The sequence below is a fragment of the Cydia strobilella genome, chromosome 9, assembly GCF_947568885.1.
Source record: "Cydia strobilella chromosome 9, ilCydStro3.1, whole genome shotgun sequence".
Taxonomy (NCBI): domain Eukaryota; kingdom Metazoa; phylum Arthropoda; class Insecta; order Lepidoptera; family Tortricidae; genus Cydia; species Cydia strobilella.
The window spans coordinates 7735954-7758581 of record NC_086049.1 but is presented as its reverse complement, the minus strand read 5'-3'; the positions used below and the strand labels follow the sequence as shown (position 1 = coordinate 7758581).

Here is a 22628-nt window from a genome sequence, read left to right as displayed (position 1 = left end):
ACGCACAGGGCACAGGTAGCAATTTGATTGGGTCCCGGCCGCCGTTAAAGTACCTACGTGTTTCATTATCTATTTACTAAAGCCACCTTTAGGCAGCTCCTCACGTATACGTTGGGATACCAACTCACATCCATGAATAAAATAAAATCCTACCGTTTGGCGTTGTGTCAGAACAATGTATTTTCTTTGCACCTGCGTAAATCCTAATTCTATCCATTATTCACGGTCGTTTACTATTGCCCGATATATTGCATTGCAGTTGGTTTCCTAGACTTCTGCCTGTGCTTCTGCTACTTAATCCCTACTATCACTATCCCTCCTATAATGTAATGTACTTGTAATGTAGGTATACGAATAATTGTATATCATTTATTCATTTATATTGCTTTATTACACACACATTCACACACACACACGTTTTATCTCAATTTTGCTAAATTCAATTGTTTTGAGTGCACTAATATCTCAACATTATATATAATTTTGTTTTCAAATTTTAAAGTAAATGTTAAACTTTACTTTAGCCAAAGTTCATACTAATTAATATGATATGTTCGGTTACTATTTATAAACCGTTAATAGTTAGTAGCGGAGGAGATTCCAAGCATAATTAAATTGTAAATTGTGAAATGTTGTACCAAAAATAAAAAATAAATCATTTTTTCATTATTATTATTTATATATATACTAGCCTTTGCCCGCGACTTCGTCTGCGTGGAGTCAGTAATTTGGGTAGCTTATTTTTTATTCAATCTGCTTTATATTTAATTTTCACCCTCTTAAAGGATGACTTCTGGGATAAAAACTACCCAATGTCCTTCCCCAGGACTCAAACTATCTATACAATCCCCATAGACCTAGCATTACATAGATCAGCTATACGCGTGCGCCCGTGAGGGACAGAACATACGAAATGCGACAATATAGGTATGATTGGTCGAGTAGATTTGTAGCCCACCATAAACCATAATAAATTTACGGTGAGGAATTAAAAAAATGTGAGACTGTGACAAGGACAAACAATAATAGCGCTTTCTCTACTACTCCTACTGAAAGATACATAAGACTATCCCGTTCGGTTATTTCCCCCCACGACTCATGACCGATCCAGTTATACTAGATTCATGCCTATCCCGTAAAAGTATCCCGGGACTCAAAACTACCCCTATACCAAATTTCAACAAAATCGGTTCAGCGGTTTAAGCGTGAAGAGGTAACATACAGATAGACACACTTTCGCATTTATAATATTAGTATGGATATGGATTAAGTAAGTATGAATAATATAAATGTAAAAGTAACTGTAGGTATTTTGATAGCCCGGGGATAGCCCAGACTGTGCAAGTGTTATTTTAAACTAGTTGTTAGAAAGAGAGGCAAAGCATATAGCGATTATAAGTTACAAGCCTTTTGTAGAGAGCAACTCAGTTCTAGCAAATTACGGCGCAATAAAATTGTGAGCCTAGATAACTTTTAATATTCGTTAAAAAGGTTCGACTGCCAAATTTGTTTGATTTCTGAACGAAACAGATATGTATTATGCTACTAAATTAAAAAGTGCCTTTTGTCTCTGTCTGTTATTGAATTATATTTAGGTATTAGTAATATGTTGAGAGATGTACATATTCCACTTAAACTAGTTAGTATTGTTTTCATATCTGCCATCCATGCCACCTTCACTACCTACACCATACCAATGAAATGAAACAAAAATGACTTTCTTGGCGTACAAAAAGTGAACACGAAATTAAAAAATTATATACTATTTTCTCGAAAATAACCATGGCGGCACGTGGGGAAAGAGGTGTTAGAAGAGTGCTGGATAAACTAGCAGCATCCGTAAATTCTGGTCAATACTATGAAGCTCATCAAATGTATAGGACGCTTTATTTCAGGTAGTGATTATAATTTTTATTGCATATTTTGCTGCCTGTGACTGTTATTTCATGGTGATTGTGTCGTGTTCCAGGTACCTAAGTCAGAAAAAATACGCGGATCTATTAAACTTGCTTCATGAAGGTGCGACATTACTCTTGCAACGTGACCAGCAAGGTAGCGGTGCAGACCTAGCAATATTGCTTTTGGACGTTTTGACTAAATCAGAAACACAGCCGTGTGAAGAATGGATTGAGAAAGTAGCTAATATATTTGAATTGATGAGTCCAACCATCCCGGAGCGAGAAACATTCTTGACTAATGCAGTGAAGTGGTCAATGGACAGCAATAAAAAGGGCCATCCATTACTACACAAGGTGATTATTATTTACTTTTCGTTTTTGAGGTTCCATACCCAAAGGCATTACATACTAAGATTCCACTGTCCGTCTGTCTGTCACCAGGCTGTATCTTATGAACCATGATAGCTAGACAGTTGAATTTTTTTACAGATGATTTATTTTTGTTGCTAATACTAAAAACAGAATAAAATAAATATTTAAGCGGGGCTCCCATACAATAAACGTGATTTTTTGCGTAATGGTACGGAACCCTTCGTGCGCGAGTCCGTGGCCGGTTTTTTTCCTACGAAGGTATGATAGTGAAACTTAAACATGGGAGAAGAGATGCACACACACACACATTAGTTACCATCATCTAAGTATGAGCAGGTAATCAGTGACTTGGTCAATTTGTAAATTTTAGTAACAGAAATCAGTAGTCTTTCTTTTCTATAGCCAAAGGGTAATCACTATTTTTGTTGTTAATCTACACAATCAGGCAAGAGACAGCTAATTTGAAGTTTCTTTGCGTATTCCCCATATACATACCAATTTCATCTATGTAATTGCCTATATTGTAAAATATGCCATACAACTAAATAAATAAATACATACCAAAACATTTTAAGGAGACAATTTGAATCATACATACTTTTTACTGGTAACTTCTTGGAACTACAAGCCAAAAATCTCGGGACCAAATGTGGTATTCCTTTGATGACATTTGTATTGGATTCTTATTTACTTTTTATTTAAAAATTACAGAAAATTGCTGAAGTGTATTGGAGAGAGAAGAAATACACTGCTGCACACAGGCATTTCCTACACTCCAGCGATGGATCGGCATATGCAACCATGCTCATTGAGCTGCATACTACCAAAGGCCTTAAGTCAGAAATAGACTTGTTTATAGCACAAGCAGTGTTGCAGTTTCTCTCTCTACGGAACATACAAATGGCAACTGAGACATTCAACAAATACACTGGATCACACCCGACCATAAAGAATGACAGAGGCCCACCATATTTATTTCCTTTACTCAATTTTCTTTGGTTTCTTCTACGTGCAATTGAACAGTAAGTAATCAATGATGAGAATTTCTTTATTCTATAAAGAATGTGAACGAGTGCTTGAAGCTTGCAATTCCAAAGGTGCCACATGTGAGTTGTCATCTAAGGGACTATCAAGTGCAGTCAAGTTTGAATAAAGTAATTACAATCTCAATATCAATACATTAAAAACTTGCCAAATGCAATTTTAAATTGTCAAAATAGAATGGAATGGGAGACCTTTCTATAGGCCTCTGGCCGGCTAGAGAATTCAGCATTTATGAGGAGTGGTCTGTGCAATTTTCCTCTTAGACAGTGAGCAAAACTTCTTCATTATATCCTACACCATCAGTTGCAATGTAACAGCTCATGTTTACCCCTGAAACAAAAATTTTGTGGAAATTATTAATTGGGGCATTTTCTATGAAAAGGAACCTTATTGTCGATGGCGCTTACGCCGCACAGCGTCGCGCGGCATTGTATTTATTATATCGGAGCATCATTAATGATGGCGTAAGCGCCATCGACAATAAGGTCCCTTTTTATAGAAAATACCACAATTTACACGAGTATCAGTAAAAGTTGTAAACATGGACACAATAATTATCATTTATCAGTCTTGCAATCATACGTTTAATTAGTTTGGGAGTGCCTGTGTCACCTGTGTGACGTGTACGAGTATTTATGATGATTTTTAACGTGTGAATGAGGAGCTAATAGATTTGTTTACTTATGGCATGTGACGTAGCCTTTAAAATAAAGATGTTTTTCACTAAACAAAACCTTAGTCTGATTAATGTTTTTCGGTCTCCCTTGTTTACTAGCTTTTGCCCGCGACTTCATCTGCGTGGACTTAGTAACCCCAGCTAGAGTAAGAATAGCGCCTGGAGAAAGTCTTCTAGCAATTATTCAATTTGAGCATATTATGCACACAAATTAGCAGACACTTCATTAATTATTTCAATTCCACCCCGCTTTTTACTTTCTTAAGGGATGATTTTCGGGATAAAAACTATCCTATGTCCTTCTCAGGGACTCAACCTATCTCTATGCCAAATTTCATCTAAATCGATTCAGCGGTTTAAGCGTGAAGAGGGAACACACAGACAGACAGACAGAGACAGACTTTCGCATTTATAATATTAGTATGGATTTTAATATAACTTTTTGTTCACAGGAAACATGCAATTCAGTTTAAGATATTAAGGAACTGGTATGCAATTAGTATAAAGCGTGATCCAAACTATTCAGTGTATTTGGATAATATTGGACGCATCTGGTTTGGAATAGAGATTCCCCATGACCCTAAAAACGCCAACTCAATGTTTGGTGGGCTCCTAAAATCAATTATTGGTGAAGTGGCAGACAGTTCTGATGAAGAAGAGTACATGGGCCACAACGCTTCAGCTCCGGACCTAGATTGAAAAAAATGTATGACAAATAGCAGGATAGGATTATGTTTGTATAAATAACATATCAGCTTAAGCTGTGTCCATAATAATTGAAAAATCTATTTATATTACAACCATGTAATAAGTAGGTACTTACATTCATATAAGGAAATCAGTACCTTTCACTTAAACAGTCTAGCCTGACAATCTACATTATGGCGAAAAATTAAATGAATTATTTGATGTAGACAGTTTCAATGAATTCAAGACTCTTCCATTAACATCATTATAATTCAATGTTTTACGATGTTATATTCAGGGATCGGAATCGGTTTTTTGGAAAAACTTCGAAATAACCAGATATTTAGTATTACTTTATACCCGAAATGTAGGACTCAGTTGTGCTTTTAGGTAACGACTTCGTATTGTTAGATTGCCCAATTAGAAATGAAATAATTAACAAAGAACGAGAAAATACCGTTTTCGTTCCCATACAAAAAATACCGGTATCCGATCCCTGGTTATATTACTGATATATTTCCTGTAACCAATTGATTTCTATTTACAATAGTGTGGGTACTACTAAGTTATAGTCACTACATTCGGAAATTTGTAATTATTGTTAGCAAATAGGGTGGACAGAATAATAAAACGTATTAATTTGAACATTTGTATTTATTGCACTTCCCTGCCTACTCTCCAAAATACATTGGTAAAATCTGAACAGGGCCTACCGCCAGCATCGAAAAATCGAATATCGTTGTCTTTATTCTCTATCGCTCGAATATGGGTACTCAACCTTTTTTTATGAGGGCCTCAAAGACGGTTTTGCCTTGTAGCCCTATGCTACAAGATTACTTGATGGCAAGGTTATGTAGGTATCTATCTAATCTATACCAGGATCACTGGCGGGTCACCTAAAAATACCGCTGTGCTAGAGCGATTTCGATGTTGGTGGACTAGGCCCTCTGTTCAGATTTTACATTATTGTGCATTTTATTAAAGTTATTAGCATTCCTTAATTTTGCTACTAATTACAAGATTTAGTTGATAAAGGTTCAATGTTATCCGAGGAATACATAAGTTACCCGAGATTGAATGTACTACTATTATCACATGCGTATATACATACATGCGCATATATACATGCGCATACGATTATTACGACTACAATACGTACATAAATAAATAATGAAAATTTCAGATGTATCACGGTTCATGAGATACAGCCTGGTGACTAACAGACTGACGGACATCGGAGTCTAGGTAATAGGGTCCCTTTGGGTACGGAACCCTAAAAACGCTTAATTGTTAACAAATTAATAATGCATTGCGAGTTGAAAGCTGTCTGGGACTTGTCAGTCACACTTGCAGCTGTAAGGTAGTAATAATTACTCTAATCAGTTTACGTAATGTAATGTATAATAAATAATGTAAATTATGCAAATATGGTAAAGATTTATATATAATATTTATTATATGCTGACGACCTAAAGCTCATTTATGGAGTGCAGCAATTGTCCGACTGTGTGTCTTTGCAGGAGGATATTGACCGCCTTCATCAGTGGAGCATTGACAACAAGCTCCTTTTTAACAAATCAAAGTGCTCCGTGATGACTTTCAGCCGTGCCAATAGTCCCTTATTCGTCCAATACCTGCTAGGTCCTGATCCCATAACTCGTGTCGAGTCTATACGTGACTTGGGTGTCATCCTCGACACGCAGCTCAACTTTCATGAGCACATGAAAGCGTTAGCCAATAATTGCTACCAGAGGTTAGGGTTTGTAGTTCGGAATGCGCGAGATTTTGATGACGTCAGGGCTATTAAATTAGTGTACACTGCGTTAGTACGGAGTAAACTTGAAGCTGCCTCGGTCGTTTGGAGCCCGCATGAAGACAAGTACGTCCTGCTTCTGGAAAAAATCCAAAAAGCCTTTCTGCGGTTCTTATATAAGAAGATTCACGGGTATTACCCATATTTGTACCCATCAAAGTTCCTGCTTGGCGTTTTGGAGTTTAATTCCTTAGAGGTAAGGCGTAACTACGGGCTCTTGACTACTGCATGTAATGTCTTACGGGGGAACTCGGACTGCCTTGAACTGGTTGCACAGCTCGTACGCCTGTTCGTACCATCTATAGCTAAGGCCCAAATTAATTTACGACCGCGAAGTCCTCACCTATTAGCTGTGCCTAAAACGCGCACTATGTCTCATGGCAAATCACCACTTGTCCGCGCTCTACAGTATATCAACGCGCTCCTCGCATCAGCACCGGAATGTGATTTATTTGCAAGTAGTTGGATGGATCTGTGTAAAGAATGTATGAAGTACTGTGAGGCGATGGATAAGCGTGAATCATCTGTTTTGTACTAGTTTTTTTTCTTACATTTGTTCTGTTGTCCTTTCTAGACTGTATCATGTATAGTGATGTGCCGCCGTGAAATTACGCACTTACCGTAATTCTCATTAGTGAAAATTACCGTAAATTACCGAGAATTTACGGTAACTTACCCATTAAGTATATTAAATTAAGATTGAATTTTGCTTGAAAGTTTTGTAATTTTCAAACATTTAAATGTTTTTAACGTTGTTATTATTAAGTGTAGTAATGTTATCTGACACGTGGTTGATTGGTATATCTATAGCCTTATTTCTCCTTATCTTAGTCCCAGCTCTATCTGGGCTTTCTTGTACGGCGGAGCAAAAGCGCTTTATCCTAGGATATAGGTATAGGGGTAAGGTTCTGAGCTTTCAACTCCCTCTTGACATTGAACGACCATGTGTCGGGAGGTTTTCGTCTTTCCAGGAATGTTGTGAGGATATTGTATTGTAGCACGGGCAGGTTTTCATCGTGACGGGGGGGGGGGTGGAGGCTAGTCCTGCTACCTCAACCCCTCAAGAGGAAGGGCGACCTTCTGGATCCTGGAAGAGCGACTTCGTTGATGCCAGGTATGGCCTGTCGGCCTCCAGCTTGGTTTAGCCATTGTGCTGTGTGTCGTGGTTTGTACGTTCCAGCAACAGTGAGCGTACATTGTTAAAAGGCATCGGGAGAATCGATTCCTGGCCAATCGCCTCAGCACCTGTTCTTGCCTGGAAAGCTCGTCCGCACCGTCGGTACCCCAGGATCCACTGTGTCCCTCGATCCATTGAAGGGTATGCCATATGGAGGTCTCCATTAGTCGTTCATGGCATTCATGTATGAGTTTTAATGTAATATATGGCTTCGGGCCATTAAGAGTGCTCTTCTGTCGGATAGTATGTGGATGGAGGATGGACCTTCCTTGCAGGGATGGTAGCCGCCGCTTTGCTGATGCCCAAGCACTCAGCTTGGAATACTCAGTTATAAGCTCCTAGCGGAGTGGTATTGAACGTTCAGGTCTTCTGAGAAGGTTCCAGAGCCCGACCTACTGTCTGTTTTGGACCCATTAGTGAAGATTCTGAGTCCTCCGTAATTGTCGTCCTCATATAGTTGTATTTTGTACATTGGTGCCTGCTCTGAGCATTGGAAAGTCATCGTAAACCTTTTCCAGGCATATTGTGTGCCGAGCTCCCAGGTTAGACCATATGTTGAGGTCGTTGAGGTTTCGCAACCTTGCCGCTGAGGGGGTGGCCTCTTCCTGTATGTGTAGGTGAAGCGGTGGAAGGTTTAGCATGACCTTCATGGCTGCAGTCTGTGCGGACCTCGTGTTTGTAGGGATGTTTGACGGATTTAACTGGCAAACTGTCATCTCGTTTCATTATGTGGCCGGACCAATCTAAGCTTTCTTATTGTTAGTCAGTAATAGGGACCACTCTGAAAGATCCTCTCATGTGTTCATTGCGCTATCAAGACGAGTAACAGGAGATACGAGTAGAAAAGTCGAGCACTGTGAATGCAGGATCTTGAGGGCCATCAGAAACCATTTTAATCCGTTAGTAGTCAAACTGTACAAAAAATGCAGTTTCCACGTGTTATTTTTTACCTGCAGTAAATGGTACATTGCGAACCCAGTTGATAAGCGCTTACTTGTTTACAATATAATAGCCTAACTTAAAATAAACACGAGATGTAAAGTAATAAAATATCTTAAAACACACTTAACCCAAGCCATTAATGGCTTAGTAAGCCATTGCAAATCTATCTTTATCTTAAACATCAATGCTTGCTTACATATGACTTATTGAAATATTGATGTTTTTTTTTAATTACACATTATTATTATTTTTGTTTTATTTTAAAACACTTATAGTGATAAAGAATAAATTTATTCATTATGAGATGGATTTTATACAATTAGCCTGGCTGAAATAATAAAGAACTCACTTTATTTTTCGTTAGGCAAGCACCTACTTTCATAAAAAAACACTTTAAATCGCACATCGAATGAAACTTATTAAAATAATTTAATATTATTGTGCATTTCATCTCTAACATCTAATTATATCATTGATTAAAGTTAAAATTTCTCTTAGAAAAATTACCCGAGAACATTCGCGGGGAAGATTCCCCGTAATTTACGGCGGTAATTTACGGTAATTTTGGTAATAAACTAGTTTCAGTACAGTACAGATTGTATTACCTAAATAGAAATCAATTCTGTAAAAAAAAGTTTAGAAAAATGAAAACTTAGACAACTTTCTCGATAATTACCCGTACGGAGAACGTTACCGCGTAATTTACCCGACGATTCTCTTTGTTCTCGTAATTTACGGTAACGGCACATCACTAATCATGTACCTAGTTGTATAAATACTTTCTATTATAAATTTCTCAGTGTATTAGTTCGCTGTAATGCTGTGTAAATTTTTTGAATTAATAAAATAAAATAATAAAATAATAAATAATAATATAGCTGTATAGTATATAGACAGGTTCATTATATTAATTTCACACCTATAGACAACACAAATCTAAGAAAAACTAGCCAAGTGCGAGTCGGACTCGCGCACCGAGGGTTCCGTACATTACACAATTATTGTATTTTTTATGTGTAACGTGGTGAAAGGTAAATTGCGGTTTACGATTTATGATGTATTAAAAAAAACTAAAATTTTTGCCGCATAATTTATGGACCCCTATAGCGCCATCTACATTAGCGGTCATATTCGAAGCATGAGTTTTTGTTAGACTACACATCTAATACAATCATTGTATCTGTGGTTCTGTGGGGAGGGTAGAAGGATTGAGGGTGAATTATTACACGACCTACTAGATGGAGTACTAATTGCAAACAATACCTTAAAAAACCCTCTTGGTTAACCTTGCAGTCGGTTGTTGAACTTTCTATCAACAAGAAAATGAACATTCATTTCAAAATGAGGCTGTCTTTGCATGAATAAGTAGTTGTGTGCATGACCTCAACTCTGCCTGCCTACCGCTAAAATCTAAATTACGTTATCTGCTTTGCCTCACAGTCAATCTTGAATAAATCAGCAATAGAGAGCCAAATAGACAAGCGACGAACGAAATCATTTGCGGCACACCCTCTGATGCCGATATTACCAGTACATACATACCTCACAGTCGAAATATACACTTACATTGAATATGTAATAATAATTTATAAATCTTCAATTACAAGGTTGGTTACATCTCGTGAAAGTTTTGCAAATGTTATTGTCTGCTGATCTAGACCTAATTTAATTTTCCTATGTTCTAAGTCCAAGGCTTGTTTTACCAAAAAACGATTGAACTCATGAACATGAGGATGATTTAAGAATTCCTCCACATCCATCCACTGACATGCTTGTATTTCTACATCAGATTTAGTTATTTCTGTTGTTTTAGCTTGGAGCTTAACTACAACATAAATATCAGAGTTACCAAACATGGATCTGTGTGAATGCCTTAATGTTATCATGGAGTCGAAGGTTGTTTTTATTCCAGTTTCTTCCCATACTTCTCTCATGGCAGCATCTTTTATATCTTCATCTGAAAGTTTAATAGGTATAATGTTTTAATATGGTTTTGATAAGTTACACTAGGCATTACAATAAATGTTCCAACTGATAAGTATGACATCAATAGCTGATTCAATAAATATTTTTACTGATCAAATGTGGCTTTCCATCACAGAAGGGTAAGGACCTTTCTGTGATGGAAAGCCACATTTGAATTTCTGTTAGAAATTCAGATAAAAGGTACTTATTGCACTTAAAGCATAAGGACCCTTCTTAGTCCATGGGCCAGCTAGCCAAATTTTGGAAAATAGTATAATTTGGGGGTACCAAATTATACCGATATCTTGGCTGGCCCATGGACTATCTGTGTGTAAAACCACAAATACATTTTCAGCTGGTCAACATGGCAATGTACTGCTATGCTATCCCTACATGCTTTTATAATTTACAAAAAATATTTTGCATTTTTAACTTACTCCTCTCAACATAACCTCCAGGCAGTTTCCAGTGAGGGTAATCAATGGATTTTTCTTTTACAACCAATATTTGATTGTTGTCATTGAACACCATGCCACCTACTCCAAGGTTTGTGTGACAGGCTGGAGGCAAGTTGTGAGAGCGATCTGTTGGTAGCCACTTGTACATCATCACAAAATCATCTCTGGCATGGTGAAAGTTAAAGCCATCCTAAAAAAACAGTTTTATTAATTATGTTTTTTTAATTTTAATAGGTAATAAAAATTAATGGACAACTCTCATTGGCTTGGCCATCCCAGAGAAAACGAACGTCAAAGGAAGGCTGCTTACCATGTGGTGGACAACCGTTACCAAAGACATGGAGCGGGCACAGACTAACATATCGACAACCCAGGACAGAAAAACCTGGCGCCTTCGAACAAGGAGGGCCGACCCCAAATAACGGGACATGGCAAAGAAGAAGAACTCACATTGGCTAGTATTGGCACCCATGCAGCATCCTTAATATTGACTTTAAACCATATGCATCTCTTCCCTTCCTCAGTCCATTGTCTGAGAGAGTCTGGAATATAAACAAAGAAATATTTATATAAAAAAATCCTAAACCATAAACCTCTTTCATGATATTTCCGGGAAGTACATCAGAACAGGCTTATTAAAGTATTAAGCTGTAGCATTTAAATGTTATGACTCACCTATTAACTGGGTTAGAAATAAACTGGGATCACACGGCTCTTTTTGTGAATCTATTGTCACACCGTTGTATCTATCTATTACACCGTTAAACATTTTGGAAGAAAATATTTTCTTCATATATTCGTAAAGCATAAAATAAATAATTATTTCTTAATTAAATATGTTGAAATACTTCGCATATTGCGCTAAAACTATTTTTTATAATGATAACTACTGTGATTGTACAAGATGTTCTTTAGAATAGATAAGACGTCGGTAGCCTTGAGCTTTGACGACAAACTATGCGCATGTTAATAGTTTCAATGATAAAAATCTTTTAGCTCTTCGAAATACGAATCACACAACCTACTGAAAAGTTTATTTTGACAGACTGACACTGAACTGAAACTGAAGTAACTGAACTGACAAAGTGACAAACGAAACGAAAAAGACGAAGTTTGTCGTTGATTTGTGTTCGGATACTCACCACGACACAGGATCTAAAGCCCTTATTACACAATCCTAAATTTGTAGTTTGTCAAAGGACTGTCTCATTTCAAACATAGACAGAGAGAATCATACTATCTTTGTCTTACGCTAGTACTAGCACCCAAAAGAAAAGGATGAGAATCAAACTATGAGTATAGTTTTTTTGTTCTAATTTACTGACAATTTGGTTTGACCAACTATACATTTCTAAGGTCCCCCCGTTGTTTATGCTTGTATCATGAGTTTTCGAACTTACACGGATGTAGTTGTCAATGTCATTGTGTCACTGTCACTAGTGTCATAATGAGAGTAAAATATCCGCGATTCTAGTAGTAGTCTTAAAAGAAATTAGAAATCATTTAAATTAATTTTGAATTATTACCGTGATTATATTATTTCCATATTTATTTTAAGAATATTAAAAATAATACTATTTTAAGCACCATGTTCAACCGTGTTTTGAGACGTTGTTCAGTTAACTATCATAGTAAATTTACCAACAATAAAAATAGTGGGCGATTAATGAAGTATGCACTATGTTTAATGTCTTTTTAGTATCATGATCATATCTCATGATTTCATTATACTACTTATTTGTAATTATTTTAACTGTTACTTGTTTTAGGGGCATTTGCTGGTACACAATGAGGTCTAAAGATCTTTTTCAAGGTGAAAGTGATAGGTTCAAGGGTATTACAGTAGATACTACGAAAGAAAAATGGGATATTTCATCACTCGAAGGCAAACTTGATGGTTAGTTTTAAATTTTATTATTGTAAGGTTTGATTTTTCTTTTATTGACATTGAATAGGTACTCGTAAGTGCTATCAGATAACACAATCTTACATTTAAAGAAAGGATAAACTACTTAGAAAAAGAGAGTGGAGTACCTGAACCTCCCTTCACATGATGTTTTATATGCATTAAAACCCATACAAAGTAAAACATTCCATAAAGATGGGAATAATAAAATAAATTTTATTTGCAGTTTTATATCCATGAGTTATCATGTAATTATCATCATTATTGATGCACTAAAAATTTTCAGAATCACTTGCACAGTGGCGGAGCAACGGAAATAGATGTGCATGGTTTAAAGTGGACATCAAACATTCTACAATAGTACCTGTACTAGCACAAGTAAGTTTGCATCATAATAACAGACTTAATCTCATTTGTCACTGTTTACTTTTAAACTGCTTTTCAAATAGAATTTAGTATAGCTTCTACACCTTAGAATAGACTGCAAAACATGTACAAATGGGAATAGGTTGATTAATACTTTATATTCAACTGTTTTGATTACTCAATGACACCTTATTCATAGAAAGGTTTTAATTTTCATCATGCCAGAGATAGTTTTGTAATGATGTACAAATGGCTGCCTACGGATTCGGAACCTAACCTGCCACCAGCCTCACATACAAACCTTGGTGTTGGTGCTCTAGTCTTTAATGGTTGTAACCAATTGTTGGCGGTATCTGAACAACATTATGATTACCCACATTGGAAGTTACCAGGAGGATATGTTGAAATGGGTAAGCAATTTTAATTTAAGTACCTAAGCAATTGTCATATTTTACTGTATGTGTACTTATAAATAAACTTACATACGATGACCAGTCTGGCCTAGTGGGTAGTGATCCTGCCTGAGAAGCCAATGGTCCTGGGTTTGATCCCGGTAAGGGCATTTATTTGTGTGATGAACACAAATATTTGTTCCTGAATCATGGGTGTCTTCTATGTATATAAGTATGTATTTATCTATATAAGTATGTATATCGTCGCCTAGCATCCATAGTACAGTACAAGCTTTGCTTAGTTTGGGGCTAAGTTGTGTTTTCCATCACTAGTCAAGTTATAAAATGTGGAATGCCTATTTTTTTATTAAAAGACATTTTGACCTAAGTCTCAGCAAGCATACTTAATGCAGTTTTCCCTGAAAAAGTAAACTTACAGTTGTAATCAGATACCTATCTTCCGAGCAACATTAATTTCATTACAAATGTGTGTTAAAACAATCCATATTTTTTTTTTCATATTTATTTACTAAAGAAATCAAACGTTTTGTAGGTCTAAGTGGAGTTCATCCATCAAACAATTTAGTTACTAATACAAAGTTGCAAAGAAAAGAATGTTAGAAAACTGATTATTCTTGACTGTCACATACAGCTAAATATCATAGAGATGTCTCCTATTTGTTTTGTGTAATTTTTTTGTAGGGGAAGACATAATAGATGCTGCTAAAAGAGAGGTCAAAGAAGAAACTGGTGTAGATTCAGCCTTCCAATCTTTAATCACATTGAGGCACTCACATAACATGATGTATGGCAATTCAGACATCTATATGCTATTAATGATGAAGGCTCTTACAGACCAAATCACTATATCACAGAGGGAAGTGAGAAGATGCCAGTGGATGGACATTGAGGAATATACGAGCCATGAACATGTGCATGCTTTCAACCGAATGGTTGTAAATAAGGCTCTGGAGTACAAAGATAAAAAAATGCAACTGAACCTACAGAAGAAAACGGTAAAATGGGCAACAGTGGTCAGAGAAATGGAATTTTTAGAGGTTAAGGAATTTGATTATATGTAGGTGTAAAGTACCTTACCATGATACATTGAGTGTTCATTAAATTAAAGTTTCAAAATATAAGTGTAATACAGGTAATAATATGATGGAATATAAAAAGAGGACATAGTAAATAATTACCAAATAATTAATTGAAAATGGTTGTAATTAGCATAATTATACGAAATGTGTAAATACTTAATAAATAAATTGCCAACCAGGATGCATTTCTGTATTTCCCTTGCCCATTTCTTATGAAAGCAATATTACTGGAGATCTGGAGACTGATCAGTGATCACAACATTTTATTTTAACATATTATTACATTTGGGGGCACGGTAGTGCCCCCGCCAAGACGAGCAAAGCGAAGCGCAAGTTCTACCTACCTTTTCTCGAAGCGCTACGTCATTTTTTATGAACCCTCATAACGTGGGTTTTGATTATACCAGATAAACAAAATTCTCGGGATATGATGTCATTAGTGGACTTATTAAGCATACAATTTTTCAATTATATAGCTCTTATACTTTAGATTTTATTTGCATCTACAAAAACCCCGATTTCGTCACTCACTCATTCACTCACTGATGATCATTAAAACCTTTAGGGTACTTCCTGTAATTCTAGGAAGCTGAAATTTGGTATGTAAGATAGTCCTAGTACACAAACAACAGAAAAATTAAAACTTGATTTTTTTAAGCGCCTAAGGGGGTGAAAAGGGGGGTGGAATTTTATATGGGGAATTAATAACCGCTGAACCGATTTAGTTGAAGTTTGGTATATAAATATTAGTTTTTGTTATGGGGAAGGATATAGAATCGTTTTAACCCCAAAATCACCCCGAAAGGGGGTGGAAAAGAGCGTTAGGGGGGAAAAAGGGGGTTAAAGTTTGTATAGGGGATCAGTAAAAAGCAGATTGTGTAAAAAATGCCTCCAGATACGTATTTCAGGATTTTTAATAGTAAATTCAACTTACAAAAAGAAGTGAAATCCCACCAAAAACATTTTTATGTAAAATGTTGCCAAGACGAAACCATAAGGCTCGCACTGTCAAAAAGTTATCAGATCTCTTGTAGAGCCAAGCTTCTAACTCTACAAGCCCTAACTTGACAAGCTCTACACCTTAGTCAAATTATGTGGCTTGACCGTTTCGTTACTACAAGAACTAATGTATAATAAAAAAATAATGAATAGTGAATACAGTTCTCACCTTACGTCCATGTGACGGTAGCAAAACCGCTTGCCACATACCTAATTTGACTATTCACCTTACGTCCATGTGACGGTAGCAAAACGGCTAGCCACATAATTTAACTAAGGTGTAGAGTTTGTGAAGTTAGGGCTTGTAGAGTTAGAAGCTTGGCTCTACAAAAGATCTGATAACTTTTTCACAGTGCGAGCCTTAAGATATGTCTTGGCAACATTTTACATGAAAATGTTTTTGGTGGGCTTATAAATTACACCAAACATTCCAAAAACACAAAATAAAACAAATTTTCAAATAGGTACCTATATTTGCAATTTTGTCTGTTTATAAAAATACACATAATAAGATGAGGCACTTAATGTTAGACGTCATTACCACCATACATAGATCATTGTTATAAACTTTAGGTATGCTATGCGGGTTATCCCCGCCAGTTACGGTGGTACCAGAGGTAACAACTGAGATTTTATTTCTCATCTTTTACCACTATTAAGAAAAAAAATCCTACCTAATTCCCCAGTAGGTACCACTTAAAATTGTAATGTTCAATAATACTGATAATAATACCTAGATAAATAGTGATTCAAACAATTTTGAGTAAAATAATTACATACTTTTACTGATAGACCTATTTAAAAATGTTTGTTTAGTTACTTTTACATACATATACCTATATACTAATATACCACCGAAAGTTTTCCGGTTCCGTTTAGCAGTAGCGTAGCAGTAACTAATCGAGCCGTGGGCGGAGTCGCATCTGCGAGGCCCTTTTCTTTCAATGTTTATTCCCAAGGTAATAAAAAGGGCTGGCTTTGTGGGGCACCCTTAAGTGCGACGCCGTGGGCGAGGGGCCGCTTCGCCCACACTAGCTACGCCACTGCCGTTTAGCCAGCCAAAGACTAGACAACCAAACATTTTTCCCTATTTTTTTTTTATACCACGTCGGTGGCAATCAAGCATACGGCCCGCCTGATGGTAAGCAGTTACCGTAGCCTATGGACGCCTGCAACACCAGAGATATTGCCGACCCTTTAAAAACCTCCGGTTCCATTCCGGTTTCATGCAAAATTAATAAGTATATTGTTTTCCAGTAATCCATAAATTAAAGGCTTAATAAAAAAAAAAAGTATACAGATAACTTAAAGCCTACGTTTTATTGACAAAGTTTTTATTGCTTTCCTCGACGCAGTAGAGCGACCGGGGCAGGAACTTCTGTGTAACCTGCTTCCATGATATCACCATCGATTTGTTAGCTGGCAGGTTCGTCTGAAACAATAAATAACTATAATTATTCAGGGTACATTGACTTATATATTACTTGGTAAAGACGGGCCTTACGGGCACCGAGAATGATGCCAGCACAGCGGTGTCAGTGTGCACGAATGCGAGCCACGGTACTACGGGGAATGTACCACGGTATTAAGATGGCAACAGGACCAGACGTCAGAAAGCGAGCGACAGTTAAAGACACTGAGGGATATCCCATAACGGACAAAGGAGGAGTGCTCAGGAGATGGTCGCAGCATTACTTTAGTCTGTATTCTGAAGAGCTCGGCATAAGTGCGACAGCGTCCCTCACGTCCGTCCCTCCTTCCCGATTGCATCTGAATTGGACTCTCCTCATTCTCTCGAGGATCTTCGCGCGGCGCTGAATGGGCGAAAGCTTGGCAAAAGTACCGGTCGTGATAACTTGCCTGCCGAACTCACTCGACTTGGTTGTGTCGCGCTCCCTGTACGCTCTCTTCCAGTGTTGTTGGACCGAGGGCACGGTGCCACAGGACATGAGGGATGCAGACATCATCACTCTATACAAAGGAAAACGAGATCGTAGGGACTGCAATAACTACAGAGGCATATCCCTACTGTGTATTGCTGGTAAAGCTTTTGCAAAGGTGCAGGTTTTAAAGAAACTTGAAACCTTAGCGATGCGTGTTTACCCGAAAACAGTGCGGATTCCGCGCCGGACGGTCGACAAGCGACATAATATTCACTCATCGTCAGCTTCAGGAGAAGTGCCGCGAACCAGGTACATGGCCTTTGTAGATTTGAACAAGGCATTCGACACAGTGGGTCGAAATGGTCTTTACGAAGTGTTGTGCAAGGAGGGATGTCCACCTACTCTATTTTCCATAGTGAAGTCTTTTCACGATAACATGCCTGCTTCGGTAGTGCTTGACGGTGAAACGTCGGAAGCTTTTGATGTCAACCGTGGTGTGAGGCAGGGCTGAGTGCTCGCTCCTGCTCTCTTTGGGATATATTTCTCGGCGCTGCTTCTAGTGGCATTCAGGGATTGCGAAGTCGGAGTGCATCTGCATACCAGAAAGGATGGCCGACTTTTCAATGTCAACCGTTTAAGGTCTACAAGACGTGATGACTGATGACCTATTTGCCAGAGAGCTTTTGTATGCAGATGACGCTGCAGTTGTTGCCAACTCAAAGAGGATCTGCAGGTGCTATTTGATAAGTTCAGCCACGCTTGCCAGCTATTTTCCATGAGTGTCAATGCCAAGACAACAGTGGTTATGGTGCAGATCACAGATAGGAAGCCTAGCATTCTGCTTAATGGTTCGATAACATTCGTTCTGAATATTTACTTGGATTGTGTGAATATTGAACAAATTCTTTTTTAGTAGGTAATAGGTGTCTAGTTATTAGAATATGGCTAGTAATAGTAATAGGCGATTTACCCTATGTAACTAAAATCAAAATACGTTGAAATTAGTCTATTAGTAGGCTGTGAATCGTGTCGTGCGGTAGATACACTCAAAGAATTTAATTTCCTACCCATTTTGTACTTTGTCAAAGTGATGCACTGATTGGAAGCGGTCACGTTACAACTGTTCTCGTAAACAAAAATGGAAAAAGTGCATAAATAGTTATCAGTGTGGTTGTTTGACTATCTACTTGACTTATCAACTTATAGACCTGTGAAATGTGCATAAAAGTTATCTAAAAAGTGCGCAAATTATAGTAAAATAGGCAAAAAACAAACAGTGAAATCGTTAAGTTACTTTAAAAATCACGCACACATCCGTACAAAACCAGTAAGTGTGTAAGCTAATGAGCCAATTACAACGCATGTCAATCAAAGTACGCCCCGCCCACATCACTATGCAAGTATTATGCACTATGTAAATTTCGAAGTGAAGCTTATTAGCCAGTTTGGCCCGGAGCGCAGTACAGCAGCTTAATGTATGCAGAGTGCGGCGAAGGCGCATGGTTCGATCCCCGTGAGAGTTAAACTTTTTTCGTTTTTTCTATTTGTGAAATCAAACTTCTACTGTGACAAATAACAATTACCATGGCAGCAAATACCAAAAGAACTCCTAAAGAATAAAGAAACCGAAAAATATACCTGCAAGAAATGCGGAATAAAAATTGGTACTAAAGAATATTTGAAATGTTGTCAATGTAAACAAATATTTGACTTAAAATGTACGATCGTTAGTAGTAAGTTATTTAAACTAATGGATACCGAACGGAAGAATAGTTGGAAATGCAGTACTTTGCAACGTTAAAACCACGTCAAAAGACGTAAAAAGTCAGCCACCAAGCATGTCAAAAGAGGTATTAAAACCGACTGATATTAGTGAAATCCTCGATCAAGACGATCAAAATCATCTTAATTACGTTACTCACCGAAAACATAAAAAAATTCAATCGCCAGAACGAAACATTTCTAATATTTCTGTTAATGAAGTCTTAAATAGCACGCTCTGGAATGCTGATACTTTAGCGTCGCCTAGCAGCCTCCCAAACATTTCTGTCCTGGACAACTCGGAGTTAAAGTATCTCAGAGAGGAAGTCTTACAATTAAAAATAGAGTTATCTAGTGCGCATGAAGAAATTATAAGATTAAACTGCGAAGTAAATGATTTAAAGAAAACGGTTGGAAAATGTCAGAAAGGCATCGACTCGTACAAAAAAATATTATGTGACGCTACTCCAAATAAAAATTCAAGGATCAAAACGAGTCTGAAACAAAAATCAATTAAGAAAGCACAAAAGCGAATAAACTTATCAAGCGACCAAGTTAAATCTAGCAGTCTTCTATCATCATCTTTGCGGCAAGAATCGGAACCAGATGCGGTACCAACACCTGCTCGCTCAACAGACCCAGAGGAGCGAACTGAAATAAATACTGGCACTAACAATAGTACATCTGACGAGCGACGGAACTTGAACGACTTGCCACCAAATAGCCAGGTAATTATTATTAGCAGCAATAACAAAAGCAGAATTTTGCGCACCGCAAATAACATGTTCAGCAATAATAAACAAATATGTCACTATATCAAGCCAAACTGTGATACCGAGCAGTTGCTCAATGACATTGATATAAAAACAGAGTCCTTGACAAAAGATGATTATTGCATCATACTTATTGGTGAGGAGGATTTTAAATCATCTAAAAATTATCATAATTTAGTCATTTCTATCAGGGAAAAAATTATGGGCCTACAAAATACTAATTTCATTGTTTGCTTACCGACTTATAAGTGTCACGCTGCAAGTCAATTATATAACTGGCGAATTGAACTTTTCAATCATCTTCTCTACCTTGACATCTGCACACACGGCCATGCTTTTCTTGTTGATTCCAACGAACGTCTCACGTACGATTATGATATGTTTATAAAGTCTACGGGGGAAATTAACAATCATGGCATGAAAACTATTCTCGAGCGTATTAACGAAGTAATGTGTGATATTGAAAGCGAGAATCCGTATAATGACGAAAGTCTAGTTGAAGATGACAGCAGAGACCCGAATGAATCCATAACAACAGACAGTCAGCAGAAGTTTTTTCGTGAATAACTATACAAATATTTTACATCAGAATATCGCTGGCCTTATTAATAAATCAGACATGCTTTCAATTCGATTGAGCGAACTGGAAGCAGCTCATGTGAATATCGACATTATATGCATAACGGAGCACTTCATAATGACCGGCCACGAGGAGTTTTTGTCGATACCAAACTATCAATTAGCAGCATGTTTCTCGCGAAAAAACAAACGTGGTGGGGCTTGCATTCTGGTGAAACTAGGGCAGAATTTCAAGGAACTACCTGAAATCGCAAAACATTCTATCCCAGGAATTTTTGAATGCTGTGCCATTGAACTGACTGCTCAAAAAACTATTATTGTGTGTGTGTATAGAACACCTAGTTTTAGCAATCTAAGTATATTTTACGAAAAACTTGAAATTATTCTTAGAAAAGTATGTAGTAATAGTAATAAAAAAATAATTATTTGTGGAGACTTTAATATTGACATTATGAAAAAAAATTACATATCATTACAATTTGAATATTTTCTTTTAGGATTTAATTTAGAGTTAGAAATAAGACGACCAACAAGACTGTCCAGCAATACATGTATAGATAATTTCGCTCATAATTTGAAACGAGGCCAAAGTAGTGTCGTTTATGACTTTGGTTTGTCCGATCACACAGCGCAAGTTCTTAAATGTCCAGGAAATATGAAAAACAATATAAAGACTTGGCGTGTTGAAAAGCGAATTTACTCGCGCGAAAATTTAAAAATGTTTGAAAAACATCTGAAGTGTCTGTCTTTTGTGAGCGTATACAGTACCGAAGACCCTAATTCTGCATACAATAGTTTCCTTGGTGATTTTCAGTTTCTCTATGATTTATGCTTTCCCATAAAGATAATGACTATAAAGGTCAATAAAAAAATAAAGTGGATGTCGAGAGGCATACGAGCATGTAGCAAAAGGCAAAGGCAAATTCTTTGGCAATATAGACGCTCGCCTACAGCAGTAAACAAAAGCCTCCTATTAAGTTACTCCATTAGATAAAAAAAAATTGTAAAGTTAACACAGAAAGCTCAGAATAACCATAAAATTGTCTCTGCAGAAAATAAATCAAAAGCCACTTGGCAGATAATAAATTCTACCAAAGCTTACTCCAAGAATGATGATATTCTTAGATTAAAAACCGATCAAAATATTGTAACGAATCCCACAGATATAGCAAATACCTTAAATACGTATTTCATAGAATGTATTAAAGATTTACCAAAGAATGATGCTTTACAATATAAAATTACCAATAGTACCCAGTCCATGTTTATGCCACCATCCACAGCATATGACATAAAATTGATAATTCAGTCTTTAAGAAACACTAGAAGTGTAGGCTTTGACAAAATTTGTACAATTGTAATTAAATATGTAAGTGATATAATAGCCCCTCCTCTAAGTCACATAATTAACCTGTGTATTAACAAAGGTATCTACCCAGATAAGTTGAAAGTCTCCATTATTAAGCCTTTACACAAAAAAGGTGATAAAGATGACCCTCAGAATTACAGGCCCATAGCTCTCATTCCAGTATTTTCCAAAATCTTCGAGAAGTTTATATACCAGTCGCTATATAATTATATGGATACTTTTAACTTATTCTGTACGGAACAGAAAGGATTTAGAAAAAATATCAGTATAAACATGGCTTTATATAATTTTTTAGATATAGTAATGGAAAATGTTGACAATAAAATACCAATATGTGCTCTTTTTACTGATATGACCAAAGCCTTCGATCATGTAGATCATGAAATACTACTAGGTAAACTTAATAGATATGGTGTTCGAGGGAATGTATTAGAACTCATAAAATCATACCTCACAAAAAGACTGCAA

At 36.8% G+C, this 22628-nt stretch overlaps 3 protein-coding genes across 3 annotated transcripts; 2 read left to right on the top strand and 1 right to left on the bottom strand.

The window, feature by feature from the left end:
• Positions 1–1679: 1679 nt before the first annotated feature.
• LOC134744165 (Golgi to ER traffic protein 4 homolog) lies at positions 1680–5322 on the top strand. Its single transcript, XM_063677871.1, has 4 exons — positions 1680–1895; positions 1970–2252; positions 2982–3292; positions 4443–5322. Exons 1-4 carry the CDS (start codon positions 1783–1785, stop codon positions 4687–4689), a joined length of 954 nt encoding a protein of 317 aa, XP_063533941.1. The 5' UTR covers positions 1680–1782; the 3' UTR covers positions 4690–5322.
• Positions 5323–9401: 4079 nt separating this feature from the next.
• LOC134743892 (uncharacterized) lies at positions 9402–12076 on the bottom strand. The gene is made up of 4 exons (XM_063677525.1): positions 11708–12076; positions 11483–11574; positions 11012–11222; positions 9402–10566 (listed from the first exon to the last, which is right to left on the bottom strand). Exons 1-4 carry the CDS (start codon positions 11838–11840, stop codon positions 10196–10198), a joined length of 807 nt encoding a protein of 268 aa, XP_063533595.1. The 5' UTR covers positions 11841–12076; the 3' UTR covers positions 9402–10195.
• Positions 12077–12500: 424 nt separating this feature from the next.
• On the top strand, positions 12501–14861 carry LOC134743891 (uncharacterized). The gene is made up of 5 exons (XM_063677523.1): positions 12501–12703; positions 12802–12929; positions 13225–13316; positions 13504–13714; positions 14399–14861. Exons 1-5 carry the CDS (start codon positions 12621–12623, stop codon positions 14776–14778), a joined length of 894 nt encoding a protein of 297 aa, XP_063533593.1. The 5' UTR covers positions 12501–12620; the 3' UTR covers positions 14779–14861.
• The last annotated feature ends 7767 nt before the right edge of the window (positions 14862–22628 follow it).